This window comes from Seriola aureovittata, chromosome 20 (genome assembly GCF_021018895.1).
Source record: "Seriola aureovittata isolate HTS-2021-v1 ecotype China chromosome 20, ASM2101889v1, whole genome shotgun sequence".
NCBI lineage: Eukaryota > Metazoa > Chordata > Actinopteri > Carangiformes > Carangidae > Seriola > Seriola aureovittata.
In genome coordinates this window covers 15,722,259-15,749,669 of record NC_079383.1, presented here as the reverse complement: position 1 = coordinate 15,749,669, position 27,411 = coordinate 15,722,259, and the positions used below count along the sequence as shown (strand labels likewise).

The 27,411-nt window shown below is 40.6% G+C and overlaps 1 protein-coding gene across 7 annotated transcripts; it reads right to left on the bottom strand.

Annotated features, from left to right (window-relative positions):
* Positions 1 to 432: 432 nt before the first annotated feature.
* Positions 433 to 27,325, bottom strand: rbm33a (RNA binding motif protein 33a). Of its 7 annotated transcripts, XM_056364034.1 has the most exons (20): positions 27,093 to 27,317; positions 23,683 to 23,761; positions 23,210 to 23,237; positions 22,676 to 22,749; positions 22,280 to 22,589; positions 20,231 to 20,389; positions 19,900 to 20,068; positions 19,466 to 19,695; positions 17,756 to 18,077; positions 16,078 to 16,139; positions 13,440 to 13,569; positions 12,519 to 12,886; positions 11,506 to 11,769; positions 10,964 to 11,257; positions 9,796 to 10,554; positions 9,610 to 9,765; positions 7,707 to 7,883; positions 6,681 to 6,866; positions 6,187 to 6,275; positions 433 to 5,994 (listed from the first exon to the last, which is right to left on the bottom strand). In XM_056364034.1, the coding sequence occupies exons 1-20, from the start codon at positions 27,109 to 27,111 to the stop codon at positions 5,946 to 5,948; spliced, it is 3,924 nt and encodes a 1,307-aa protein (XP_056220009.1). In that variant the 5' UTR covers positions 27,112 to 27,317; the 3' UTR covers positions 433 to 5,945. The 7 variants fall into 7 exon arrangements, with proteins under 7 accessions (XP_056220009.1, XP_056220011.1, XP_056220012.1 ...); XM_056364036.1 differs by having other exon boundaries at positions 9,610 to 10,554; positions 11,506 to 11,739; positions 27,093 to 27,320; XM_056364037.1 differs by having other exon boundaries at positions 9,610 to 10,554; positions 11,506 to 11,739; positions 12,531 to 12,886; positions 27,093 to 27,320.
* Positions 27,326 to 27,411: the final 86 nt, after the last annotated feature.

Sequence of the window (27,411 nt, the reverse complement as noted above, 5' to 3'; positions counted from 1 at the left end):
TCAGACATTAGCCTCTAATTCAGTATTATGAGGAGAACATTGTAGGTCTACAGCCATGTATGCTATGCTAGCCATGCATTGTTCTGCTACTCAAATGCAGATGTTTTTCCCCCCATATTTTCTCTAATTATTGATTTTTTTTCTTATAAAATACAGGGCAGTTTTGCCTCTTCACTTTTTGAAGTGTCATTTATCTGCTCACAGCTGAAAAATAACATTCAACATGTGACAAAAGGTCGCAGGTAGCCAGTCCTTCATTTTAAGGGTTCATCAGCCAAAAAAGGTTGGGAACCACTGCTTCAGCTGACGACCATTCCAGTCTAGCTATTTACTTCTGACCAAAGCACCATGGTTGTTTAGGTCTGAAATGAAATAGATTTGAACTCCAAAAATGACCAGCCACTCCCAATTTCTCAATGAAAACAAAATCCGTTTTGCAGTGTAAGTCAAAAAGTTTATTTTCCTTCAGTTACTGGTACCAAATTTAACATATTTCATCTCTTTAAAAACATACTCAATTTCTTATAAAAAGCATTTTGCCTCTTTACAAACACCACAGTTTACAGCATCAAAGCTATTTTCGCAGTGATTTCAGAATATTCCAACATAAAACATGATCACTTCATATGATAGATCAGTGCGAAGGGTGAAAACATAAGACAAGATGCTTTGTCAACAGTTTCAGTCAAAGCTCAATAGGTTGGATTTTCAGTCATTATTTGGTGCACCATACTGTTTGAGATGAGGAAACCACTGTAGTGTCTTTTTCAAAATCCAACCAAACAATGTATGTCAAGAAGCTGGGATGACCTTTGGTGCAGTGAAAGCCATAAAGCGGCTTTAGAGTTACGTGTCTGCTCTGTGAACCCGGCTGTCGTCACAGAGATGGAAACCTCCAGCCACTGGGCTAACAAACAATGGTAATCCTGGTAGGCCACCCTGCTTGATACAGAAGTCTCAAGTTCATTCAACAACAGCAGCATCAAGGAAAAGATGAGTAACTGTAAAAATATATGCAAGCTGGAAGAACAGCGATGGCAGAAAAAGCAGTAATGGGAGGAAATGTGGCGGGCCCAATACTCTGAATGCAGCAACATCTATTTAATGAGGGAAGTAAGTTCAAGTAAAGTCTTCATCCTATGGTCGCAGGCTGCATTGGTGTAAAAAAGAAAAGAAAAAAAAACCTGAAGCGTGAAGTGAGTGAGTTAAGGCAGGAAAAGTGACAAAGCAGTTTCATGGATAAAGCTGGTAAACGGCTCTTCGCACCAGAATGCTGTGGAAAAATTAATATGTTAATCCGTGAGGCCATCGTTTGTATGATGTGATGATAACTGTGGTCACATAAAGGTGTGTTTTCATAAGACAAATCTCATTAGTTCCATCCCAAACCAAACATCTGTGCAAACAGCCCAATGTGATTAAACCAGCACCACAAGTGTCGGACCATACCAGTGGTTTTGCATGCTTCTGCTCAACCCATTTATACTTCTCATGTAATCCGTACTTCTACTTTTTAGACTTTTTCGTTAATGGTCACATTAAGAGTAACAGATTTAAGCCACTGATTTCCTAAAATATAAATACATTGTAAATTAGAAAAAACTCTTGGTCATTTGAAAACACTTAACGCCGCATTTTGCTGGTACAAAAATATTCCATCTGGTTTATAGTAAAAGTAAACTTGAACAAGATGCAACTAACCAAACAAAACTGGAGATGGCATACTGTATCTCCTTGGTTGCCTAACACAACTTAACAAAAAGTTGGATTAAATAAAGCTAAGTTTTGGAAATGTGTTGTATAATACATGCAGCAGAGAAATTATTTTTTTATACCAGCAAGATATAAAGGTCTTTTAAGTAATCTGGGCATGTCTTCAAAATAGCAGTAAGTGATATTAAATGACCTGCTGGGGTTTTTCAGAATTAAGCAATTGATGATTACATTAGAGATATAAACTGGGGCTAGTTTTAGCACATCAACAATTAACTGCCCAACTAAAATTTTATGTGTTGAAGCTACGCATAAGAATCAAATAGGAACAAATTACAGTGAACAGTATTAACATGAAACATAAGCCCAGCTTTAGCAGGTTTCAAGTCTCTGCATGTATACCTACTTTGTTAATTTGCTAAAACATGCTAAGCCCTTGGTATGGTCCCTTAACTTTGCATTTGGGGTGAGCAACACACTGATGACTGGTTGTGACACCACTCTGGTGACGTGGATGTGACCTGAAGAAAAAGAAAGAATGAAATGATTATTTCAGCCGGTCTGCAAAGTCTCAGCACCCTTATTCACCAAATGGACCTGTTGAAAAAAAGTTGCAAGTTAGTGTTGTATAGAACTCAACCCAGCTAGTGTTGCATATTTGACCCGAAGCTGGTAGAAACATTCTGATACTTGTCAGCAGCAGCAAAAATGAAGTTCTCTTATGCGAGCACAAGACAGCCCCATACACATCTGACAGATAAACCTTTCTGAATCAAATATCTAAATAAACTACCTCAACCATAGGGTTGAGGTGATGTGATTGGAAAATCACCCTGCTAATTAAATAGCTTACTGTAAATCAGGCATTAAGCACCATTTTCCTCTGAGAAATATAGAACATCATTTCTATAAACTCAAGGTACATATATGTGCGAAATTCTTAAAATTAAGGTACAAATAGATTCAATATGAATCTGTTCTGGAATTACAAGACCAGATGTCTTATAACAATATCTCTCTGACTGGCATTGCCGATACTTTTTCAAATCCACAGGATTTACCACAGGACTAAAATCATGCATAACCCACAACATGAAAGACAGTAAATACACATTGTAAGAGAACAAAAACCTCTACATCAGTTCAACTCAAAACAAAAGGATTAAAACATAAAGAAGCCAGTTTAGAACAACTGTAAAACATACAAAAAACTGTAAACCACTCAACCTCAAGTTTTACAAGACCTAAAAGGAATTTAGGGGTTTAGACATTTTCAGACACCCCATTCATCCAAATACCTTTGGTATTAAAAGTGTTTTGAGGATCTAGTGATCTTTACTGGCGAGAATCACTTAAGTGCAGCTTATTTCAAAACCTAATAGATTTTGAATTATTTCAAGTAATATCTAATTTAAGGGAAATACCACTAAATTTATGAATTTGATTCACACATGCAGAAAGCACAAATGTAACTACTTGTGAACCACTACTTCGTAAATCTCAAAACCAGAGAACTTAATCTGTGATGTCATCCAGATGCTCAGCCAGGAGTTGACTTTCTGACAGTAAATAAGGACTTTGTGGTTTTCAACATGTTAACCCTCTAATGTGATATAGTTTGCTCTAACTGAAAAATATATCCCAGTGAAGTTATGTAGGATGTAACAATTACTAGACCTATTCCTATATCTTACACATTTCATGGAGCTCCACATTAGTATGACATCAAGGTTAAATTTGCAGGAAAACATTTCTCTTGTTTAAGAATATGAAGCAAGTATTTTCAATGCCAAAATTCAGTGGCATTCCCCTTAATCTTTGAGCTAGAATTTCTTGCTGTATAATTACTTAAGTCTACAAACTTACAAAAATAATAATAAAAATCCTCAAAAGAGTTTTGCATTAATCCCAAGGTAATAGATAGTTTTTAAAGAAAAATATGATATGTTGCAAAGTGAATACCCAGGAACTTGATCGAATGATTGAAATGTGGCACAAATAAGAAAGATACTTCATTGCACTAGACACATGGACATCACACAAAACCACACATCTTTGGGCTAAAGTTGAACCGGCTTTACATACCTGCATGTTCACGGTATATTGGCCATGTTTTATTTTCTTGTTTTCCCTTAAACTTTTTGTCAAATGTCTTATAAACAGAAACGTGGTCCAGTCATTTTTTCATGTTGGCTCTAAATTCAAAACAAAAACAATTGTAAAATGATTTATGCCTGGACACATCAGCATATCTTTACATATAAAACTGTTTAACTTGATACAACATGAGTAAAGAATAACTCAAAAAATGTTAACAGGATAAATATTGAGTCAAAGGTCTGATCTACTTATGTACATGATCACTACATAGATAATGGTTGCCCCCTCACCTTCCTCGCATCACATCCCTATCAATAAAGTACGCAAAACAATGTTTGAATATTTAGAAGAACTTTCTGTTTGACAAATCCTAAACCCGGAATAGACAAAAATGTTGTGTGTAGAAAAAAAATCATGGAATAACTGAAAAAGTAAGTGAGACTAACTTGCTATATTTAGTTAAATGATGACACGGAAGTTAAGTATTAAGAGAATTAAAAGGTTTCAGTGATGTGGTAGCACTTCCCAAACAAGGGCACATGCTCAGAAAAATATGTTGCATTAGTGATTGTACAAGTGAATTTCTCACACGTGTGAAGAAATTTGAATCCTTTGTAAGAGTAAGATATCATTATGATTTAGAGCCCAGAAGTTACGGAGAACGTCTATATCATAATAAGGGGAACTCAACATTTAAGGTAATTTGTTTGTTTCTGCTCTTCTGCCAAATATCCACATTACTAGCTCAGTGTGAAGGCCTTTTGCTCAAAGTGCTATTCCAGGTACATTATACAGCTCATTGATAAGGCATCAAATTACCAAGTGATAGTCACACAGATTCAGATCAGTTATTTCCGAAAGGAGAAAGCCAAACATATATCCTAGCTCAAATAATTTACATAGGTGTGTATATCCTGAAAAGAATTGTAAGTAATTCCCTCAGAGCTACAAAATAATACAAATATTAAATTCCCAACAATATACATTTAAGTTGTACGCATAAAAAATCTCAAAAAACCTAAAAACACACTCCTTCAAGGCACACTTAGGACAGATTAGAAAGCTAAATCTAACTCCATAATCAGACATACAACTAAAATATACATCCAAAAAGGCATGAAGTATTTTTCCTAAATGCATTCCAGGTGTTAAAATTAAACAGTTAAAAGACGTTCTAACATTTAGAACAAGGAGCACTGCCAAATGACCAAATGAACTAACTTTAATGAGCGATTTGAGCTGAACAATGTCTGAGAAGCAGCACTGAAACTTAAAGCACCACAAAATCTACACAACACAGTCACAATTCCCGAAACTAAAAGGGAATTTGGAAAACACATATTCATGTTAAATCCTGTTAAATCCTGTGTTAACTTGGTTTTAGTCACTGCTATGTCTACTCTATTAAATCATCCACCCAGGCCACCTCTGTGCCTGTATGCTAGTCCTCCACTAGGTAGTGCCATTTACCCAAAAACTGCTTTGCTTGGGGATTCATCACTTTACCTAAAAGCAGGTTTGGGTTGAAAAAAAATGAAGCACCAATAGTAATGAAATACTGCCATCTACAGAGGGGGACAAACACTGCTAGGGTAGAGCCCACATGAATAGGCTGGCTACAATCAGCCACAACCATTCCCTGTGTGTAAACCAAACACCGAGCCGCAAATAATAATAAAGAAAAAAAATAACACTATGAAGTGGTCACATTAGAATTACAACGTTCAAGTGTCATTTGCATTTGTTAATATGAATCTCACTGAGGAGGGGAGCAACCATTATCTCATGATATGTTCTACTTAGGGTCCGTGTAAGATGCACAAAAACATTCATCACAAACTACATCGAAGTAGGATTAACTGTCCAGTGTCTCTCCAGTGCCAATTTACAACAATGGCCAATTGGTAGACAAAGTCAAACACAGGCGTGCTCGCAGCTTATGTCTTTGTGATCACTGTTCAAAGTCGAGAGGAGATGAATGACGAACGATGCTTCTGTGCAGACGTTGACTGTGAGTGACCTCAAAAGGCTGAAGAAATATTCCTATGCCAAGATGGAGCTGTGCATGAGAAGCTCCCATGTCAGGAGAAAGTGACGTCTTGTAACGGGACTCCCTGGCTCTATTGTGCTCCTCATCCATCAATCAGCGACACATCAATGTGGGACAAATCAATCATGTGCCTGTGTGGTAATTGTGATAATGTTTGAACCAGTGTCAAAAGGGGCTGGATACTAATACACATTTATGCAAAATCTGTACAAGCTGAATTTCAAGACCATCACATTGGCAAAATGTAAAGACCTACCACAATACGTAATCATTTGACTGGCATGTGTTTAAAGATGATGAAAAGAAGAGGGAGTATTGATTACCTATGGAAGCTCATTTGAAAACTTGCTGCGTGCTGGGGACTGGAAAATGTGGCAACTGCTTTCCTCTGCTGTGGCATCATTTTGAACATCTGCGACAGAAACAGAAAAGAACAAATTTAATACAACTAGATACTCCTCCTATCCACAAGAGGGAGTGAGGGTGGTGAAGGAAAATTGATTAGCTCACTCTCTACCTACCTAATCACTACGACAGAGGGCGCTATGGGATTACATTAGGAGAATTTCATTACTGCCACTATGGTGGACACACATAAATATCCATTTTTTAAAGTTTTCCTCACAAGGTACGTAGCTTAAATATAAAAAAAAATAACATATGTACATAAGGCATTAGTTACAGCTTAACTTCTGCCCAACTGTCTGAATATTGTTACTTTTTATACAGGACGGGACATATTAAGTTATAAGAAAGGAACAGAAATACAATACGTTTGCACGCTAAAATATTAAGTTGTAAAGCATCTGATACAAACCTCAATGGGGCCGATGGATCTGAGAAGATTCTTCAGCTGAACGTCAGTTGTAGATGAGGAGAGGCCCTCTATGGACACGGTACAGCGTTCACTCTCTGCAGCTCTTTGGCTTTGTCTGGTGGCCATCGGACGACCTCGACCCATCTGACCACCCCCTCTACCTCGGCCCCGGCCCGACACGACAACCTACCAACCAACCAACGCCAGGTGTGAGAAAAATTGCCGTCATGACAGAAAAATACGAGGGAAGGGGGAAGAAGAAAAGCGGCGAAAATACAGACAACCTTTTCCTGCTCAAACAGGCATGTTGATGTTTTAATCCTGAATTCAACCGTGTGGAGAGGAGCTATACTGTTTCTCAGCACAAAGGAAAATTTAAAAACGCTATGTTTTCCTTTCGCACCCCTCAGACACGCCACGCTTTCATGTGATTGACTTATCATATTTCTACATAGAACATCAACATCAGAACATGATGCATGTGGCATGGCATATCTTCATATGAGCTCCTGAGTGAGAGGTATGTTTCTTCAGCTGCAGAGGAAGAAGAGGAGGAGGGAGAGACCCCGAAAAGGAGAGGAGGTAGAGGGAATATGTGTGTGAGTGTGTGTGTGTTGGGGGCGGGGGAGCATTAAGGGAGAGGAGCCATGCAAGCGTTATGGTGGCTGCCTTACCCTGTCAGCATCAGTGAGTATGGTAACTGTGACAGCAGCCTGGTGGTGACAGGCGTGCAGAGAGGCCAGGGGACCTTGTGTAGCCCCCTGTGTTACACTGCTTTCAGCTTGTCAATACTCCTGCACCTGGCATACTGTCCTGTCTTATTACCACTATGCTCGATTGGTATGTCTGCTGAATGCCAGGGTAGCGCCAGCGGCACAGGACAACTTTACAGGAGACATTTTGGCTTCTTCTATATCAGAACTGCCATTACTTCACAGTCTGGACTATTAAAATATCTATACTTCAGGTGAGATGGTTGCTGATGCCCACAACACAGAAGGCGGTGAGCACTCATTTATGACATACCCTGTTTTGCTGTGGGTTGCCCATGCCCCCTCGGCAAGCCTGCGGTGTTCCGCTTGGTCCCTGTTGCTGCTGTCCTGTCATGGTAACCTTCCTCTGGACGCCCTGGTTGAGTGCAGGTGCCGGCCAGGTGCCTTGTTGCTGCATAGGGCTGCCAGTGGCCTCAGGCCCCTTTCCACTCTGTATGATGATGGAGGACAATACTAATTTAACAACTGAAAAAAATGTCCAGCCTTTATCTTTGTTTGCAGGATTCACAAACTCCTTCTTATGTTAAGCATTTAGGGAAAGTGTCATGTTTATGGACATAAGGGAGAAATGGAAGGCCATTTCTACAAAGCAAACTGAAAATGTGCCAGCATTGGAGCTGGATCCCTATCGCACAAGCTGTGGGGAATAAAGATCAACCCAACAAGGTGATGGTCTCATTATCAAATAAAGTCACAGCTGAACTCTGTTGACATGCGGGGAAGAATTGAAGGTCGTCTCTTCCCCGACTCTGCGGAGAGATGTGACAGATCAATACAGGGGAAGAAAAGAGGCGATATCTCTGACCTGTCCCCAGTTGAGAGTAAATGGATTAATCCCTCCTATAGAAATCACAGCTCCTGATTGCACCCATCAAATGCTAAGCTGCATTACACTGGAACGACAGCAGCTCGATGTGTACCCCATCCCCCTTACACCCCCCTTCTCCCCGGCTTTTGTGTCTTGTGCTGCTTTGTATTATCCCTGATGAAAATATAATTTGCCTCTTATCTGTGTGCCTAAGCCATACAAATCCAAATCCTCAAAAGTGGCAACTTTCTTACACAGGTATTATGTTGCCCCCCCTTCAACCAAGAAAGATTAATTACAAGGCTCTTGGATTGGCATTCTTTTGTTGCCTCACACCTGAGAGATGGGTTGATGGAAAAAAGCAACTGAGGGATGACAGAGAGGAAGAGAGAGAGCAAGAAAAAAAGAGAAGAGAGGAGATAACATTGTCAAGCTCCCGTTGATGACAGCAGAACAATGTGGAAGAGGGAGCATCTAGAGAATCTTCTTTTCATCGCAGCTATAGGCCTTAGCTGTGTCTTTCTGTTTCCATCTCTCTTTCACCACCTCACATCCCACTCCCCTTTTTTCTCCAAGATGCGGTACATCAGATAGCTCTGCGCAGGTTTCCATTAAGGCACTGACACCCAGTTATCTTCATCTGCAGCCAGCCTGCGATTTTGGCTCTGCGGCTTGATCCTCTGGGATGGAGTCGGAAAGCGGCTTATTTCAAATACTATCACATCCCACCAACATGTCTCATCAGTGACAAGTATGAATGTTTAACATGCATGCCTTTGTGGTTTTTCAATAAAGATTAATGTGTAATTAAGGCCACAGCAGTAACTTATCAAGTGAGTATAAAATAGCCGGCAGTGGTAATTCTGGACTTTGTTGGCGTTACTGTCATTCTTGTTTTACCTTCTCCAAGGCCTTTATCTTTTTAAAAGAATACTCTTGTGCCCTTAAAAGAGGATATCAACCTTTAAGAGCAGTGATGAGGTGTCCCCATCTCTACAGATAAATGTCATACCGCTCTCTTTAATGCCTACAGCCTTTCTGTGTTCTCAAGGTAAAATGTACGTGAAGGCATTGTGGCTTAAATACCAGTTCCCAAAGCTTTAGAGAGGAAACTCTTACCAGATCAATTTTGCCAAAATGACACAGACATCATCTTGTCAGCCCCATAGGTTAGATATCTTTTAGACTACAAAATAGACAGCGTGAGGGCTTTCAGTGGCATTTAAAACTATTTCATTTCAAAACTATGTAGCTTCCCTAGTGAATAAAAATCAGTTGTAGAGGATGAAATAAATGCCGAGCCAAACGCAAAAGAAGGTGTTGGATAAAAATGAAATCATATGCTCACCGCTCCTGAAAGTTTGACGACTCTGACTTTTTGCGGCACCTGCTGACCTTCAACACCAGAATTCTTGGCTCGCTGCATCACAGTTCTTTTAGCCCCAGGTTTAGGTCCTTGAGCCTGAGCCTGAGCCTGAGCCTGAGCCTGAGCCTGAGCCTGAGCCTGAGCCTGAGCCTGAGCCTGAGCCTGAGCCGGGCCCAATGAGGGAGTTACAGGTATGTTGTTTTGAGTGCCAGGTCTGTTTAAGTTCTGCATTGCACTATTCCTTCGGTGTTGTTGCTGTTGGTGTTGTTGTTGTTGTTGTTGTTGTTGTTGTTGCTGTTGCTGTTGCTGTTGCTGTTGCTGTTGCTGTTGTTGCTGCTGCTGTTGTTGTTGCAGCTGCTGCGGACTTTGTTGGGGCTGTTTCCATTGCTGGTCTGGAATAGGCCCGGGGGTCTGTTGCTGTGGGGTGTTACCTTTTACCATCTGTAGGCGTGTCTTCACATTGGGACGTGGAGTAAGGGTCTGAGTGGCGCCATTAGGAGGGATGGGGGTGCCTTGATTAGGATTCTTAAATGACTGATTTAATGGTTGTTGTGTTCTCTGAGGAAACTGTCTCTGCTGTTGTGGCTGTAACTGTTGCTGCTGTTTTTGTAACTGTGGCTGCTGTTTTTGTTCTGGATGCTGCTGCTGCTGCTGCTGCTGCTGTTGCTGCTGTTGCAGTGGTGGTGGCGGTTGTTTTTGTACAGGGTGTGTTTGCTGATTTTGCTGTGCAGGTTGAATCAGTGTAGGAGCAGGCCCTTGGCTTGGAGTGTTTGTCTGGGAATTAAGCCTTTCCAGCAGCTCCTTCTTTCTGACGCCGGCTTGCATCTGCCGTCGCATTTCCTTCCTCTTCAGGATCTCCTCTCTCAGACGCTTCTGCTCCTCAATCTTCAGACGATACTGCCGTGTCTCCTCATCCTCATCAGGGTCCTGTGGCACAAAACACAAGTTGACAATATGACTGCCTGTCTCCACTTACGTGAAGGGGAGCTGTGAGCCACGGTGTCCTATTTGAACCATATTACTTGACACTCAGATGTAATCAAAGTCAAAACCCAAGAGAAAAATGCAATAGTATTGATCTGTTCTTTCCAATGGAATGAGACTGCTGTCATTAACAACCTTATGATTGGTCTTTTAATAAATGGGGGTCCTCTTCAGCACACTGATAAGCTCGCCTGAACTGGATTTTGCGGGGAAAAATACTGAAAATTACTCAGTTTACAGTACCATTTCAGTTAAATATTTGAGAAATTAAAATAAGCAGTTATGTTAAATAATTTGTGCATTGTGCAAACAAACTCAATATTTTATTTATCATTAATGTAAAAAAGCTGACCTGTGCCGCGCTGGATGGTGTGCTTGGGATTTCCTTGCGAACCACTGTCCTGCCTGCTCCCCCAGGCTGCGATTCAGTCTTGGCAGCAAATAGGCCTCTTCCTCTGCCACCGTCAGGCACCGGCTGAATGTTCTGCCCAGGACGCACCCCCTGTGTTGCCTTGGCAACAGGCCTGACGTTGGCAGCGGGGGAGGCAGTGGGGCGGGTACTGTTCATGTTTGTGTTGCCAGGTGCTACAGGGAGCTCCCGTAGGTTGCTGTTGCGCTGCTGTATTTGCTTGGAAACAGGTGTGTTCTGAAGAAAGGGCAAAATGTAAACATTTCATTTTGAGTTTACAATTAGTCTGATTTTAATATACATTTAGATCTATCCAATTTCACCATGCACTATTTTGTTTACTGAGGAAAGATGCTGACAGAATAACAGAGTAATTATAATGACACTGATGAAAATACAGACCCCATGTAAGTTCTTTTCATCAGTTTGAGCAGAAAACAGATAATATGCTAATATGCTAATAAGATAATATGTTAATCTCTCACCATCCTCTGCCTGTTGGACATGTTGCGCTGCTGGGGGTTCTGAGGGCGGGGAGTCATCTGCCTGGGGCTACCGTGCGCCTGCTGTTGATGGAAGAGATTCTGGCCATGGTGCATCATGGGGCGAGGCTCACTGAGATTTAGCTGTTGCTGCTGGTGATGGGGTAACTCCTGCCTATGATGTTGTTGCTGGTGGTGCATGGGCTGATGGGATGACATAGGGTCGTGATGTGGAAGCTGGGAGACAGGAGGACCATGCATTAAGCCCTGAAATTATAGAAAAGACAACTAGAACATGAGAATCAGAACTTGCTATCACATACAATAGTTTTTATATTACATATATGTTTAATAAGAATGAAATAAAAACTGACTACATTATATGTGAGTATACATATATACACAGTTCATACACATATATAATGCAATCTGTTTTTTGTTTTTTTTGTTATGTTTTTTTTAATTTAATTTAATTTTTTTAAACAGCAACTGTATAATTTCTTATGAAAACTATTTTCAACATAGGATCAGACAATTACTGCATGTAATTAACCTCCAATTGGTGTCCTCATGTATCCACATAGTTCTACTAAAATGGCGATTCAGTCACTAGAGGGAGCTCACGTATATGTCTCCACAAAATGCTGAGATGCCAAACAGACAGGTCTTTTTCGCTTCAGTAGCAGTGAATATGATAACTAGTCTAGTTTACTCATGTGTACAGTACTCTAGTCATCGCTCTTGCCAACACCATTTTAATAATCTAGAGTAAAACCAACCAAAATTCATACATTGATGGCACACAAAGTATGTGAATTGTATGCCAGGCTCCTTTACAAAATTTGTCAAAGGCAAGAGAAGATACTAAAAAAACCTCATGATACTAAGATCAAATTATCATGTTTGGCATGCAAATTTAATACATGATTGGAAAAGAAATAAAGAAACATTACCCAGCTGTTGCACAACTTACAGACAATTACACAGAACATCTTTTAGTTATAATATTCACTTACTCTTAGTCGTACCTGCATCCCAAACTGAACTTGTGGAGGGGGAAAAAGGTTCCCCTGCTGGCCAAACGGCTGACGAGGGCCCATGAAAGGTCTGGGCTGGTTAGGGGGGCCACTTTGTTGATTCAAGCCGACCATTCCTTGGTGACCTTGGTGGGGAGGGAGGTTGGGTCTTGGGGGTTCTCTCGGAAACAGTCCTAGCGGGCCCTGACCCGGCTGGTTGAAGGCTGGTCCTGGTGGGCCGAAGCCCATGTGGCCCTGTCCGGGCAGCTGCTGCTGCTGGTGGAGGTTGTTGCTGCTGTTCATCAGAGGGCTGGGGCCCTGGTGATCAAACATGTGCTGCCCTGGAAACCGTGTTGACTCTGTGCGCTCTGTGCCCAAGCAAGAAGACCAAACAACAACAACACAACAGAGATGTCAGTTTTTTGCACTGTGAGCCAATTTCAATACATCAGTAACTCCCTCTCCAGATGTATAGTGTTATGGCAAGGGAAACAAGAACAGACAACTCTATCAAGGTGAAATGATAAACCACCAAGTGGGTTGTATTTAATTCAACATTAACACTGTGAATAAAAAATCTGAAATATATGTTTAATGCATGTTTTAAGTATCCAAGGCTCATTCAGATGTACACATATATATATACACACACACACACATATATATATATATATATATATATATATATATATATATATATATATATATATATATATATATATACACACACACACACACACACACACACACATATACATATACATACATACACACATGCATTTAACATGAGTGCTGCTAATAGAGCAGCACCACAAAGCTGGGAGCATACCCTGTAGGTATACTGTCAGAGCTGTTGTCAAATAGGGTTAAATATGCTAAGAGCGCTTTGTAACCCTCGTCAAGGCTGGGTGTGAGACTCACCTGTCATAAAGAGGGGCTCCCTATCCTGGGGGCCTTGAGGTGGCTGGTTCCTAAAGGGCTCCATGTGATGAGGAGGCCGCTGGGGCTGACCAAAATTACCAGGCATGTGCTGCTGGAAGTCTCCCGGTCCCTGGGAAAACACAAAACTCATGAATTATAGGCCATACTGGGAACTCAATAATCACAAACAAATTAAACTAATGAAAAATGGGAATTTGTGGTGGAGTATTTCATCGGGCATGGCGTGCTTGTAATTGAAGGGCTAGGGTCATTAAAAAGACACAGAATCATGAGTTGTAAACATCAATATGCATGCCAATATTAAAGAAACCCTTTAGCATGAATTTGTGAGCAAACCTGCATTAATGCTACTTGAGGCTTTGTTGATAAACCTTCTAGAAGTCTGTCTTTAACAAGGAAAGGGTATTTTAGGAGGGGATAAATGCCCTCATCTTTGTTTCAACTTCGTTTTCTCTTTGCATGTTCGACAGCTTTCACTGCATGCACACTACTCCCCATCTATCTTCCAAGGAAAAGTAGATAACAACCTTTTAATCCCTCCTTGGAATTCGAATCCCCCTCATAACTGTCTCCTTTATTCTTTTAAACATCCATCTCTGTTGAAAAATTAACCTGCTATTCAACACGTGGCACTTCCACAAATGGCCTCCTTGCCTCCTCCAAGCTTATTGTAAATTACTTAAGATGCTATCAAGGCTTAATCCATCTTTATTCCACTGCTGTGTGGCGGTATTTAGAGAGGAGAGGTGTTAGAAAGCTGGAAGGCCAGAGTCCCAGAAACTTGCTTAACAGAAAGTTAATCAAAGGGGCTTACAAAGACAGGGGAGCACAATGTGGGCACAATCACACTGTTCTAAATGGTCAGACAGGCAGGTTTGCACAATGAGGACTCTGGTGTCCATATAATACCTCTAAAATAACACGGCTCATCCTCTCACTTCTAATCCTTGATAAAAAAAAAATTTAAAAAAAGGCTGCAGGCTGTTCAATATGTAACTGATGCTCGGATAGCTCTTAGCAATGAGGGGATAACCATGACAAATATAATAGAGAGGGGTGAAATGTCACATATTTAATAAAGAATGGAAATTTGAGCTTAAAGCATTTTTGTTTTCAGGATATAACATTCACAGGCGGTAGGAATCAAGGAGCTATGACTGCTACCAACTGCCATCAAGGAAGAATTTATTTATCAAAATGCACAACAAGACGCTAAGAATTTCAAAAAGGTATTGACTACTAGAAATTACATCCCATACTGACATTGTTTTCAAATAGTGCAGTTGGTGGCATCTCCGTTTCATGGTTAAACTGAGTGTCATTATCTAAATGGATTAAATATACAAATAACTTTAATTGGCACTGAGATTAATATTTCAATACCAGTCTCCACCTGCAAATATTTAATGCAGTAATACTAGAGGCTATGACCCCCATTCGCCTGGTCTTTTAACAATTAAATTTGATGGGATGATAATGTATGATAATCATGAGTAATCAGGTGCCCACTGCTAAATGGAATGTTGCCGGCTGGTATGTCACCTGCATTTCAAATTGTGTCCTTGGCAACAGCAGCCTAAATGCAATTGACAGCTGGGGAATCCAACACTATGTTGTTCATCAGCCCATACCCTTCCAACCCCACCTTCTACTGTCTGATAAGAGCCAAAACAGCTCCCTGCTACGGTGCTATCAATATCTAGCACCATCACAGTCCTCAGGGAGCAGGAATTGCATGATACTGACATTGAAGGTTGGAAAAGAGGTAAATAAAATACAATTTTTTTGACAAAGATTGACTCCAATGTGAAAGCCTGGCTCATTTGGCAACAGGGTTGTAAATCCACATGAATGCAATTGGATGCAGCTATTTTCCAATGGCTAATTTGCATAAATCCATATAAAATGTACTTTCCAGGAAGATGTCAGTCAGGACCAGCGCCACCTGATGCCTGGGCATCATTAACTAGAAGGACGGACTAACTTAAGGCACTTTGGCTGACTTGCTAGTGAGCCATTTCCCGCAATACAGTAATTACTTTAAAGGCATTTCTGTCATCTCTTGGATGGGTTCTTTGTGTGTGAAATAAAGGACCTTTTCTTACAGGAAATCACAGACTTAAGATCCCTTTTCTCTGACATGAAATTCAGCTTTCTTAATATATAGTGCAAAAAGGCAAGACGCTCACAGCCCAGCCCCATCAAACCACCACCATGTTTCATTAATTCAAATACCATTCAAAAAAGGTCTCCATGCCTTTGGGACACAAACTTGTAGAAAGTGAATTTTAACTGGCAATATATCCTGGATTCACAATTCCATTATGTGCCAAGCTGGCTAGTCTGAGCCCCAGCCCATCCATGAAGAGTTGCTAACTAAGTCCCGCCACTGCAGCCCCGACCTCCAAAAAGTCTACTGCCTAAAGCCCCTATCACGCATTTCCAGTTGTGCAGCCAGACTCGTATCAGTGTTTACAGATTTGCTTTAACAGTATTTGGCCAGGGCAGGAAAGTCTAATTGCCGTAATGATATTACCCTCACAAAAAGGGACGCTAACCGTGTGGAGAGGGAGAGAAAGTGAGGCAAAAGGGAGAGAGAGGAGCAGCTGCTACTCACAGGGAACCTCTGAGGACCCACAGCAGGTCTGGGCTGGCTCTGAGCAGGAGGCATCAAGGGCACTGCAATGAGAGAGAGGGAGAGAGAAGAGAAAGAGGGGTGGAGGGGGGAGGGGGAGAGAAATGAAAATGAGGGGCAGTAGGCAGAGAGAGGGTGGTGATAGTAGAAAGGGAGGAGACCATTAGACACCTCCATGCTAAAGGCTGTTACACAGAGCTACATCTTAAATTTGTCTCCGAGTTGCTCCTCACATCTTTACACAGCTGGGCACAGACCAGGGAGCTCAAGGAAATGTGAAATGCATGTGAATCATTTCCCAAATTCAACAAATACAAATGAATAAGACATTTGCTGTTTGACAACATTTGGCACAATACAATTCAATAAAAGCATTTTAATTTTGCATACTGCTGGCATACTGATTCAAAATAGGGGTTACTGTAATTGTATGTCAACATCTACAGCTGGAAAACATTCAATTGGAATCTATCACTTAAAATATATAATTAAATAAACACAGACATATATACAAACACATGCACACACACACACACACTTAATCATAACCAGAGGCAATCCCTGATCTTCCAGAACACGTCTTCCTCTCAGGAGCAAAACCCAAACCCCCACATGCACACACAGTGAGATATACACACATACACACACGCGCGCACACACACACACGCGCACACACACACACACGCGTGCACACACACGCGCGTGCACACACACACACACACACACACACACACACACACACACACACACACTTCTAACAAAATTTCAATCTTGGCCTGGACAGACAGGCCAGATAAAACTATCTCAGGGAACGGAATGGTGATGCCGCCAGAAAAAAAAAAAAAAAGAGGATAAACCCATTACTGGCTCAGAGAGCTATTCACTTGTCACTCAACCAAACAACAAAATGACATTCTAATCCAGACACCTTTCAGGACAGTGTAAGGATAACTGCCAGCCAAAACGGCATCATGCACCTCAAGTGAAGATCTTGCTGATAAACTAGGGTTACACAATTATGGATAAAATGACAATTATGATTTCCATACTTGAGACTACGAATCTTAGAAGAAATAATAAAAGAATAATATTTATTGCATTTTTATTTGTCTTCATGCATACTAGTATGGAACTATAACATCAACTTTGCACAAGACAAAAGGCACACTCATGTTTTAAACAGACAGCTTATAGCCAACTGCTTGACTTTATATGCTGAGGGGTTAGGGTTAGAAATAATGTCAACTGTAACTGAAATAATAACTTGAGTCACAGCACCATACACCTCTGGATGTTTAACTACACTATATAAAAATGTATCTTAATTCATCAATTATTTTAACGCATACATGGACATCATATAACCACACAACAGATATGACCCTTTTCCTTGTATAAACACAATTTTATATTTTATATCCCTCTCACATTTTGTTTGCACGGTTCATCACGGGATGTAAACTTGTGGATATAATTAGGAGAGTTTGGCTTGATGCAACAAATCACCTTGCTAACACATAGGTAGCAGAATTGTCATTTATGAATAAGACTGAAAAATCAATTTTAATGCTATTGATCGAGTAGTGCTGTGATAAATCCAGAAAAACGGCCATAGAGGTTATATTAAAAAAAGCATTTGAGTGATGGTGGATTAATTTACCTTGCACAGAGGATGACGTGGGCCCTCTGAAATGGGGGTTTATGTGGATGTTTTTGGGCTGTGGAGGTTGCTGCTGGTGATGCTGGGGGAAGTGGGGTGGTGGGGAGCTCATCATTCGTGGTGGCGGCTCCATCTGGGGCCGCAACGGCGGAGAGCGGTGAGCCATGTGTGGGGGGATGAGGGGCTGAAGGGGCTGCTGGGCCAGTGGGCGCCCATGCTCTTGGAAGGGAGGAGGTCCTCTTGGACGCGAAGGGTGGTGCTGCTGGGACTGCAGTTGCTGCTGATGAGGCTGATGAGGAGGAGGCATTCTGGAGGGTGGCTGCTAATTGGAAAGAGATGGGGAAACGGAGAGGAGGGAAAACCAAAACAACCTGTCAAAACACATTTCTTTCTGGGAAGATTCTGATATCATTGCTCGCAGCCATGCGATGACACGCCAACAAGTCAATTCACCAGCAAAACTGAAGATGATATCCTAAAGTAATTTAGTGCAAGTCTCCCCTGAAGATTAAAAGTGCACGTGTTTTTTGAGAATATATATAAGTGACATAAAACTCAAGGCAACCTTGGTGGGATCACAATATGTAAAAAGTGAGCTACAGCCATTAAGAAGAAACAAAGACCAACACCAACAGTCAAGCTATCTGCTGGCACTGGAATATATCGACCAGGGATGCACCAACTGATAAATGTTGGACCCATAATTATATAGTTAAGTGACGTGTAAAATGGGTCCTTGATAATTGGCCAGTCTATCTATTCAAACTACCAAACAATCAAACAAACAAATAAACAAACATGCCAGTGACCAATTTAGTCAAGTAGTTAAACTTGGCTACAACAGTATGTTGTAAAAAATACAAGCTCATTAACAGCAGTCAGCACATTGTTTGTTGTGTTGGCATGTCGTCGATCTGCTTTTAAATTTTCATTTCCAGTGCTGCCGTTTTGTTTTGAATTTTACAGCCTATTATCATTAATTAATACTACCTAAAATAATGAAGAGCTGGAGAGAAATGTCATGCTGCCTTGAGAGGAATCACTTTAACACAATGGTATATTGGTATTTTATTATTTATTAATACTTTTGATTTTGTGTACTTTTTGTGTAGTCCTCGTCGAGTTCTTAAATCCAATAACCTTCCACTGTGTTACTGAAGATCATCATCACTGGCCCTTTTTATTTAAGTTACATGTTCAAGTGACTTCAAGTGACTTAGACTTTTAAGGGTCTTGTATGAACTGCTGAGCCATGTAAATCAAAGGATTAAATGCATGAATTGATATCAAACAATAAAAGCCCACAAGAAACTAAATCCTGGGCAAAGAACAAATTTAATTTTGTATAATACTGTCTAAATGGACTACTGCCAAATGATTTGCTATAATCCATATATCAACATTGATATAGAGAAAGAGTGTTTTGACTTTTTCACGCGTAAACGAGCACTGCTTTGGAGGTCTTAGACAGTAAAGACAACAGCAGTGAATACAACACATTTCAAATACAGAGAAACCCAGCCTTGCTGTAACTGTGACAAATACAAGAAAATGTCAAGCCATTTCAAATCATCTTATCCAGTGAAACCCTTATGCTCCCTTTAGCTACTCTTCAAGAGGAGTGATTCAGTACTAAGTGATGCGTTACTGTGTAGCTAAATAGATTATCCCTTTTATGCTGTTCAGGTGGATGACTGTACAGTAGTTTACCTGCATGGCCATGTTTCCCATCAAGGGGAGCCTCTGGTCATTCATTCTTCCTCTGTGTCCTCCTCTAAAATCTCCCATTCCAAAGCCTGGGAAGCCTCCTCTTCCTCGGCTTCCTCGCCCAAAGCCGCCTCCTCCTCCTCCTCTCCCCCGGCCTCCGTAACGGTTCTGTCTTTTCTGCCGTTCTTGCTCCTCAAATTCCCTCAGATCCTGCTTGGCCTTCTCTGACAGTTCTGATTATATGTGGAACAGGAAAACAGCATTTGTATATTAACCCTAAATATTAATTTAGGATAAAGTACAGGTTCAAGTCCATATTAATGTAAACCTATTACAGATTAGAGGTCACAAGATCACAAAATATGTGAGGATTTACTTTTTACTTTAGTTGTCAATGAATCAAGGACAAATTATAACCGGCAGGAAACATTTTCTACCTAATGTTTCAGGGATGTTCCTCCTTTTACTGCCTGCATCAGCCAAACGCACAACAGCGCCATCTTTTCTCTCAGACTTGAACCGTATGCGACCAGACTCTTCATCTTCCTCATCCTCCTCATCCGATTCCTCCTTGGTCTCTTCTTCAGGCACAGCTTCATTTTCAACCTGAAGACATTTTCAGAGGTTAGAAACAAAAGTCTACCATTCTAACAAATACCCCTCACCATTTTTATTACGAGCACAACTGTGTGCAATAATCGAGTTTGTGGTAAATAAATGCAATCTATAGAAACAAAACTAGGCGTTGAGTGGAGGCTCTTAACATACCTCCTCTGTGTCAAAGACCTGAGAGTCCTCTGCAGTGTCTTCCTCCTCTTCTTCCTGCTGCTGTTCTCCCCCCACCTCTTCCTCCTCCTCGGGGGCCTCCTCCTGTTGGACTCCATGTTCATCCAGAGGCTCATCATAGGAGGTTTGAAATTCATCATCCTTTAAAGATCACATGGGTAACATGTATTGATTAGCTTAAGTGGTAACAACGCTCAGATAAGGATCAGCAATGGCTGACTGCATTTCAGTCGTTGTTGGAAAACAATCTCTTAGTGTGCTTCTGTTGAAATTAAAAACATCAATTCCTAACAAGCAATGCTGTCACAATGTAGGGCAAATATATACAAGCATAAAGAACACATTATGAGTTCAACTGGCATCAATTTTTGAATGGCTAAAATAAATAAAAGTAGGCTAAATGATGATATACTTTAATATTAATGAAGAGATAAGTAGAAATTTAAAGACAAAGACAAAAATTATACAGAGTATAAAGGCAAACATTAAAATGTTATGGAGAGGATTTTGGGGAGGCACTATGTACCCCCCATCCCATCCCACCCCCCCACCCAAATTACCATAACAGTGGGAGCAAGGCTTCATTACTATTCCTGACAGCATTTGAAATTCAATGAGATGTAAATGTTTGACATGATATACAGAAATGCAGGCACAGATAAAAACACTCCTCCCCGCTTCAATGATGGTGAAAATATCATTGACTGACTCCACGCAAATCACACTGTTATTGGCCGCACTGTAAGTTCATGACTCCATGCCAAAAACATGGCACAGATGCAAACATTCTGGGAGATGACAAATCATTTTTTTCCCTCCTCCATAATAAGATTTCAGTTCAACTCGTGATACAACCACTTCATACAATCCCAAATACACATCTCAGTCATTCCAGAAAATCAACAAGAAAAGAGACCCCATAACTGGTATAGGGGTTGCTGGTTATTCAAACATCCTATCTGCATTAACAACCTCTGACAAAAATTCATTGCTAAATAAGGTCAGACTGTAGGTCACACAATGCTGTTTGGTGTTGCGCTCCATTAACCTGCGAAACAGCAGCACATATTAATGCAGAAAAGAAAAAAAACACACTCTGTAAACTGATGGATGGACAGGCTGCCCCAAGGGAGCTAAACAGCTTAATCCTTTAAACTGTTCCACATAGTACCCACTGAATACCATAGTGTGCAAAATGTCAAGGCCGGACAGTTTAGTGACCTTGTAAACAGTTATTACACATAATACAAATACACATCCACACCTACAGACATTTCCCAAAATCCAAAGTAGGCATCCACTTGAGCTGTGTACCCTCAGTAAGAAGGTCAACATCTTATCTTTGTTTGGAGAAAGGAGGTAGGTTAATATATCTCTGTCAGGTGCCAAACACCATCACACCTTGGTAAATGGACCATAACGGACATTTGCACATGGATCTGGTCTTATCTTTGATCCTCTTAGTCTGGGCTAAGAGGGAAGGGAAACGAATAAAAGGGAAACTCGCATCAATCATTAGAAAACTGTATGGGGTGTCCTCAGGAAGGTCAATAATCTTTTCACCTGCATGAGACTTTATCAGATCCAGTCTAAAGCCTGAGATAAAAGCCCCCCACATTAACCTCCGTCGATTGGCAGCACATCTCCTCAACACAAAGCAGCTTCTTACTCCCCCAAAGATACAGGGCCCAAGGTCACAATGGCACAAGGATTTGGAGGCGACAGCAGAGCATTACTTCACACCAAACAAGCTGTCAACACAAACTTTGTCAGCAAGATGGAGAAATTAACTGGCAGGAAGTGATAATGAATCTAATCCTCTCCTGCCCAGAAACGCCAACCTACATCTCCTTCTCCTGAATAGATTTTCAGTCCTGACTGTCCCCTCACCTAGACAAGAAAACTGACATTATCTCTTGGATACAATAGCGTTGGACAGAAAAAGGAGGTGGAGGACGTATGTGTGTGTGTTTGTGTGTGTGTGTGCATCCGCAGGCGTTTACATGTGAGTAGGCAAATGTGAGAACTCACTTGAAATTCACCATCTAAGGGCTCATTGATTTGGATGTCTAACACTTCATCCTGGTAGCCATCTTCACCGTCAGCTAGCTCAACAGTGTAATCCATCTGGTCTTCAGGCATCTCTGTGTTGTCGTCCTGGCTGTATTCCTCTGTGTACTCCTCTTCTTGCTGGTACCCCTCCTCCTGTACATCCCCTTCTTCACAGCCCTCTGCACCCAGGTTCACAACGTCATCTGTGTAGTCTGCTTCCTGCGAGTTGTCCTGCTGGTCATAGGATGTGCCTAAGCTGTATGTGGCATTGAGGCTCATATCCTGACCACTGAAAACAAACAAAACATTTCACTTTCCGTAAAACATAGAAAACATTATGAAACTGAACACATAGCACTGATGTAATTATCTTACCCCATGTTCACATCTTCATCATCACTTTGTAGAAGGTCATCATTCAGCTCTTCATCAGACACTTCTGAGGGATTCTGAAACAAAAATATAGCAACATTTTCTTTGGCTCTTTGACAATTGTATTCTACCCTTCCTCAGTGTGTGTGTGTGTGTGTGTGTGTGTGTGTGTGTGTGTGTGTGTGTGTGTGTGTGTGTGTGTAAAACGTGCGGGCAGGGGACCACCTCCAACCCCAAAGGATGCTCTATTCCCATGTGGTGAAGACAATCTGGGCAGGTCAACACAGTTCTTTTTTGTCCACTGTACTTCCTCCTGGTTCACATCAACAATTCCCCCTGTGGAGGAGCCACCTGCTACAAGTCCACTGCTCACTTCTATTTTCTAAATGTTCTATCAACACTAACGTTCCAATTTTTTGGATATTATTTTTCATGTCCTGCTTGTGAGCAAAGAAACCATACTGACAAGCAAAGTGCTATTTGTTGCCTAGCTTAATGTCAAAGTAAACGAAAAAGTGAGATTTTGTTTAATCTTACCTCCTCCAACAAATCCTCTTCCAAATCACTTTTAAAGAGAAAAGACAGTAACAGGTTAGCAGAATCAGACAAAACATTTCAGTCTTCAGTACTGACTAGATGTTTATTTTTATATTATTTTATTTATCTACTAATTTTTACACTTAGATTATGTCTTCTGATACCTCTGTTTTTACTTTTTACTTTTTTTCCAGACAAAGTTAAGGATTAACTGCTCCTTTATGGGATGATAACATTTATTTAAAATAAGAACACTGTTCAAGCCATTGACTTATCGGAAAATTGGAAACTTAGCGTACGACAAATTAGTGTTTTGTAGATATATGATTTTAAAAGGACAGTCATATTTTGTTTATGGGAAGATATGAGTTTTAAGCTGCACTGGACCTATCTTCATTTTGATAACATTAGCAGGTTGTGAGTTATATACAGCACTCTTCTTAGAGACATGAGAACATGAGAAGATGATTTACCTCTCTAGATCATCATCTTCACCTCTCCTCCTGCGTGATCGCTCAGCACCAGGTTTGTCATATTCATCAAAGTCATAATCTGCAACAAAAAGGAAATTTTGCTGATAGATTTCGCACTAGAGCAATGCAATATGCCAATATATTCAACATTATCATAGGCTGACATACTTATTCTACACGCAGAATTTGAAAAGCACATTCCCCGTACGCCAACCTGAGTCAACTACTGAAAGTACACAAACAGCATAGTAGAGAGTTGAGACTAGTACACTCTCTCATGCCTGAATCCAAATAGAAAGATATTTACCCAACATTTAACAGCCTTCCAAATGAACATTAAGATTGGCCTGAGTTATGGTTGTATAAGCTGAAGTGTTTATAATGTTGTCCTAATCCTCAACAAGAATCTGTTATCACAGTATCTGCCATACTAGATGCTGCTGCTGTTTAATCCTCAACTGATACAGATCAACAACAAACCCCCTGCCTTATGTGATGCATGCTCTCAGTTTTAACAGGCTTTCCCAACCTTGCAATTACATAACATTTGGCACACTGGCTCTACGAAAGGGAGCAGAGCTCCAGGGAGAAAGGGAAACCCTTGATCCCTCAAAGTCATACATCTAGAAAAAAAATGGGAAGAGTAACCAAAACAAACGTATTTTATTTAACAGAGAATATTATTCTATATATAATAAGTTGGAAACAATGAAGAACTGAAAAAATTAAATCCAGGCCGGATCCGTTCCTTTCCCTACATCAAATTGATGACAGAGGCACTGATTATTTCTTGGGGCCACTTGGCACAGTTGAACCATTGAAGATGGGCACAGATATAGACACAGCAGACACGTTGACTTGCCATAGTTGGAAAAACACAGGTGTTATCAATATCATTAAGAATGGCTTCATTCTATTCAATAACACCCACTATATACATCTCATTCCAACATCTGCAAATGTGCAAACGTATCCACAAACCTCCACAACTACATAATTACAGTCAGCATGCAGACCTAGAATATGCCTTTTCGCTCATCTCCTCCCAAAATACACTGATAATCAGGTAAACAAGGTATCTATGAAGACGAGAAGAACAAGGAAATAAAAAGAAAGTAACAGATATGCTGTACAATGGCGAAACAAAACCACTGTAAAAGTTTTAACAAAGAACAATCACAAGCAGCTTTTCATACTGTCTTCTTCTCCTGTATGCATGCTCTAGTCCTGTCCACAGTGCCTTCTACAGTGCCGGAGAGCAATGGCAACTCCTGCACAGATGAGAAATTGGCATGTTTGTGTATAAATAGAATAACTATTGCAGATATTGCAGACACACCCACAAATGCGATGGCACACAGGTTTCCACAGGGAGCACACTGAGAGCTGTGAGGGAAATTTTTTATATCTCATGAAAACAGAATAACTTAAGCAGAGTGAGACTGATAAAGAGGTCCTATACTTTTCTTTTTTCCTCACATGGATGGAGGATAGTTACACATGACACTTAGTACATGTGCATGTGACACCCTACTCTAACACAGAATTCATCACTGAACACCACCCTTTAACAAAGATACGGAACACTCTCGTCCCAGTTGTTACCCAAGAACTGATGGTCATGCCACATTAACATCCCCATATTTGATCTGTCCAACTTGACATGACCCAGCCAGACAAATGTCCCTGCCACAACCTTCCTGGCTCTAACATATCAGTACATATCCCTTACCAAATGTTTTCCTTTCAAAGTCTCCTAATAGGCTTGATTTTGAAATCGGTACATGATGAAAACACACAACAATCATAATTTTCCTAACAGAGTTCTGAGCCTGCATGCACAATACCAGGATGCTGAAACCCAAGCAGCTAAATGGAATTCAGACAACATTTTTTTAGTTTTTGCCTCCTATCACATGCGAAAATGTCTCATGTGACAAAAACATATTACTGGCTTTAAGTTGAGGTCAAGTATCTGGCCAAGAGTTAGTCTAAAACTTTTGGTCTAATATTTCAGTCTCTTCACTCAAGACCCACTTGGACATGACAGGCTAATAAGCAGCCCCACAATTCATTTTGCACCAGTCAGTTGTTTAATGGAGCAGACAGAGACTTCAAACAAACTAAAACGTTTGGCAAACATTACATTACCTTTTTTTTTTTTTTTTTTTAAAAACCGATTTCTTTTACTCAACTTGACCAAGAGAAAAACCTGCATGAGGCAAATTTTGGAAATAGATATTGGAAGCAAGTTAAATTCCTGTCTGAATATGTATTTAACCATAAGGTCAGACAGAAAAAATATTAGTCATATGGACACATTACCAAAACCAATTGTTAGCAATTTGTCAAGTTGGAAGTGAAATGCCCACGTTCATACTATACAATGAGATGTAGTTCAAGTTTCTCATTCGTAGTTATACTAATATACATTTTCCGGCAACTTTCTGGTAAACAATTACATTTAACTGCACGTATGACTGAATATAACTGACACCTAATGATCTTCTGGTGGCCACAGCAACTAGCTAATAAAAATCAACGAATATGTAGAATAAAAACAGCACGTAAAGTGCGTCATATAGTAGCACCCCTGTGTACACATGCCGTCGTTAGTTCAGTCCCAACCCTGGCAACAAGGCCAGAAGATAAAAACCAACGCATAGTACATAATTTAAAGCGGATATCTGAACACCACCATTAGCCAAAGAACTGAGTGTTTTGTGAACAACTGCCTTCAGTGGATCATGGTTAGCTAGCTAGCTTTTATCAGCAATGTTGGGACTAACGATTTATTATATTATTGTACAAACACATGGTGTTATTGAGCCATTATTCATTTTAAAATGCCATTATAGCAGTTTCAACATTTTTCAAGAGCAACGTAACAAACACGACGCAACAAATACTCTACATCACTCACATGAGGTGTATTTTCACCAGTTTGCTGACTAGCTAGCTCACTTGCTAATGATATTTGCAAACGCAGCTGTTAACAACCACAAGCTGGAAATTAGGGCTGAAACATTAAAAGCTAACGTTAACGTTAGCCCGCGAATTGGCCCTGAATTCATTCGCTAAAACAGTGGATAATACCAGCATTAGATAATTTAAACAACGATAAAATGTCGCTAATTACGTTTAGATGTTAATTACTTAGCTGCCAAGCTAACACTGCCGTTCGCTGAAACTTATATCTGTATACAACCAAGAATGTCAACCACCGATGGTTACGGATGTTTGTTCAGGGTAAAGCTTATTAGCTAGCCATAGCTAAGGTCCAGTTTATGGCCTACAGTCACTGCAACCGTGTTTCAATCTACTGCTAACAGTAGCTAGCTATGTTAGCTAACTTAGCTTTCTACAAAGCTAACTTAGCATTATCGACAAAAGCCGCTGACATTACTCACCCTGGCCGTTGGCTGACATGGTGCACTGCGTGTCCCGCTCAAAGTCTGACTACAAAAATGGGGGTTGCATTTAATCTTTCGTATTTCACTCGTAGGACAGTAAAAAAAAAAAGCGTGAAACTAGCAACCAAACAGCGTCTATGCAGCATTGATTTCCATCCACGACCGTAGTACAAACATGGCAGAGCTGTGGTTGCTGCGATGATGCATTGTGGGTGGGAAACACCAGCTCCGCCGATAGGTTTTTGCTGCACAAACGCGAGCTCCCTGTCAGGTCCGATATGAAGGCAGATCATTATGAATCTGGCAAGTATCTGCC

Coding starts and splice junctions, on each gene's coding strand:
- rbm33a (XM_056364031.1), bottom strand. Junction 18,078..19,465: donor TGGGAAACATGGCCATGCAG/GTAAACTACTGT, acceptor CTTTCCAATTAG/CAGCCACCCTCCAGAATGCC. Junction 16,140..17,755: donor CACGTCATCCTCTGTGCAAG/GTAAATTAATCC, acceptor CTCTCATTGCAG/TGCCCTTGATGCCTCCTGCT.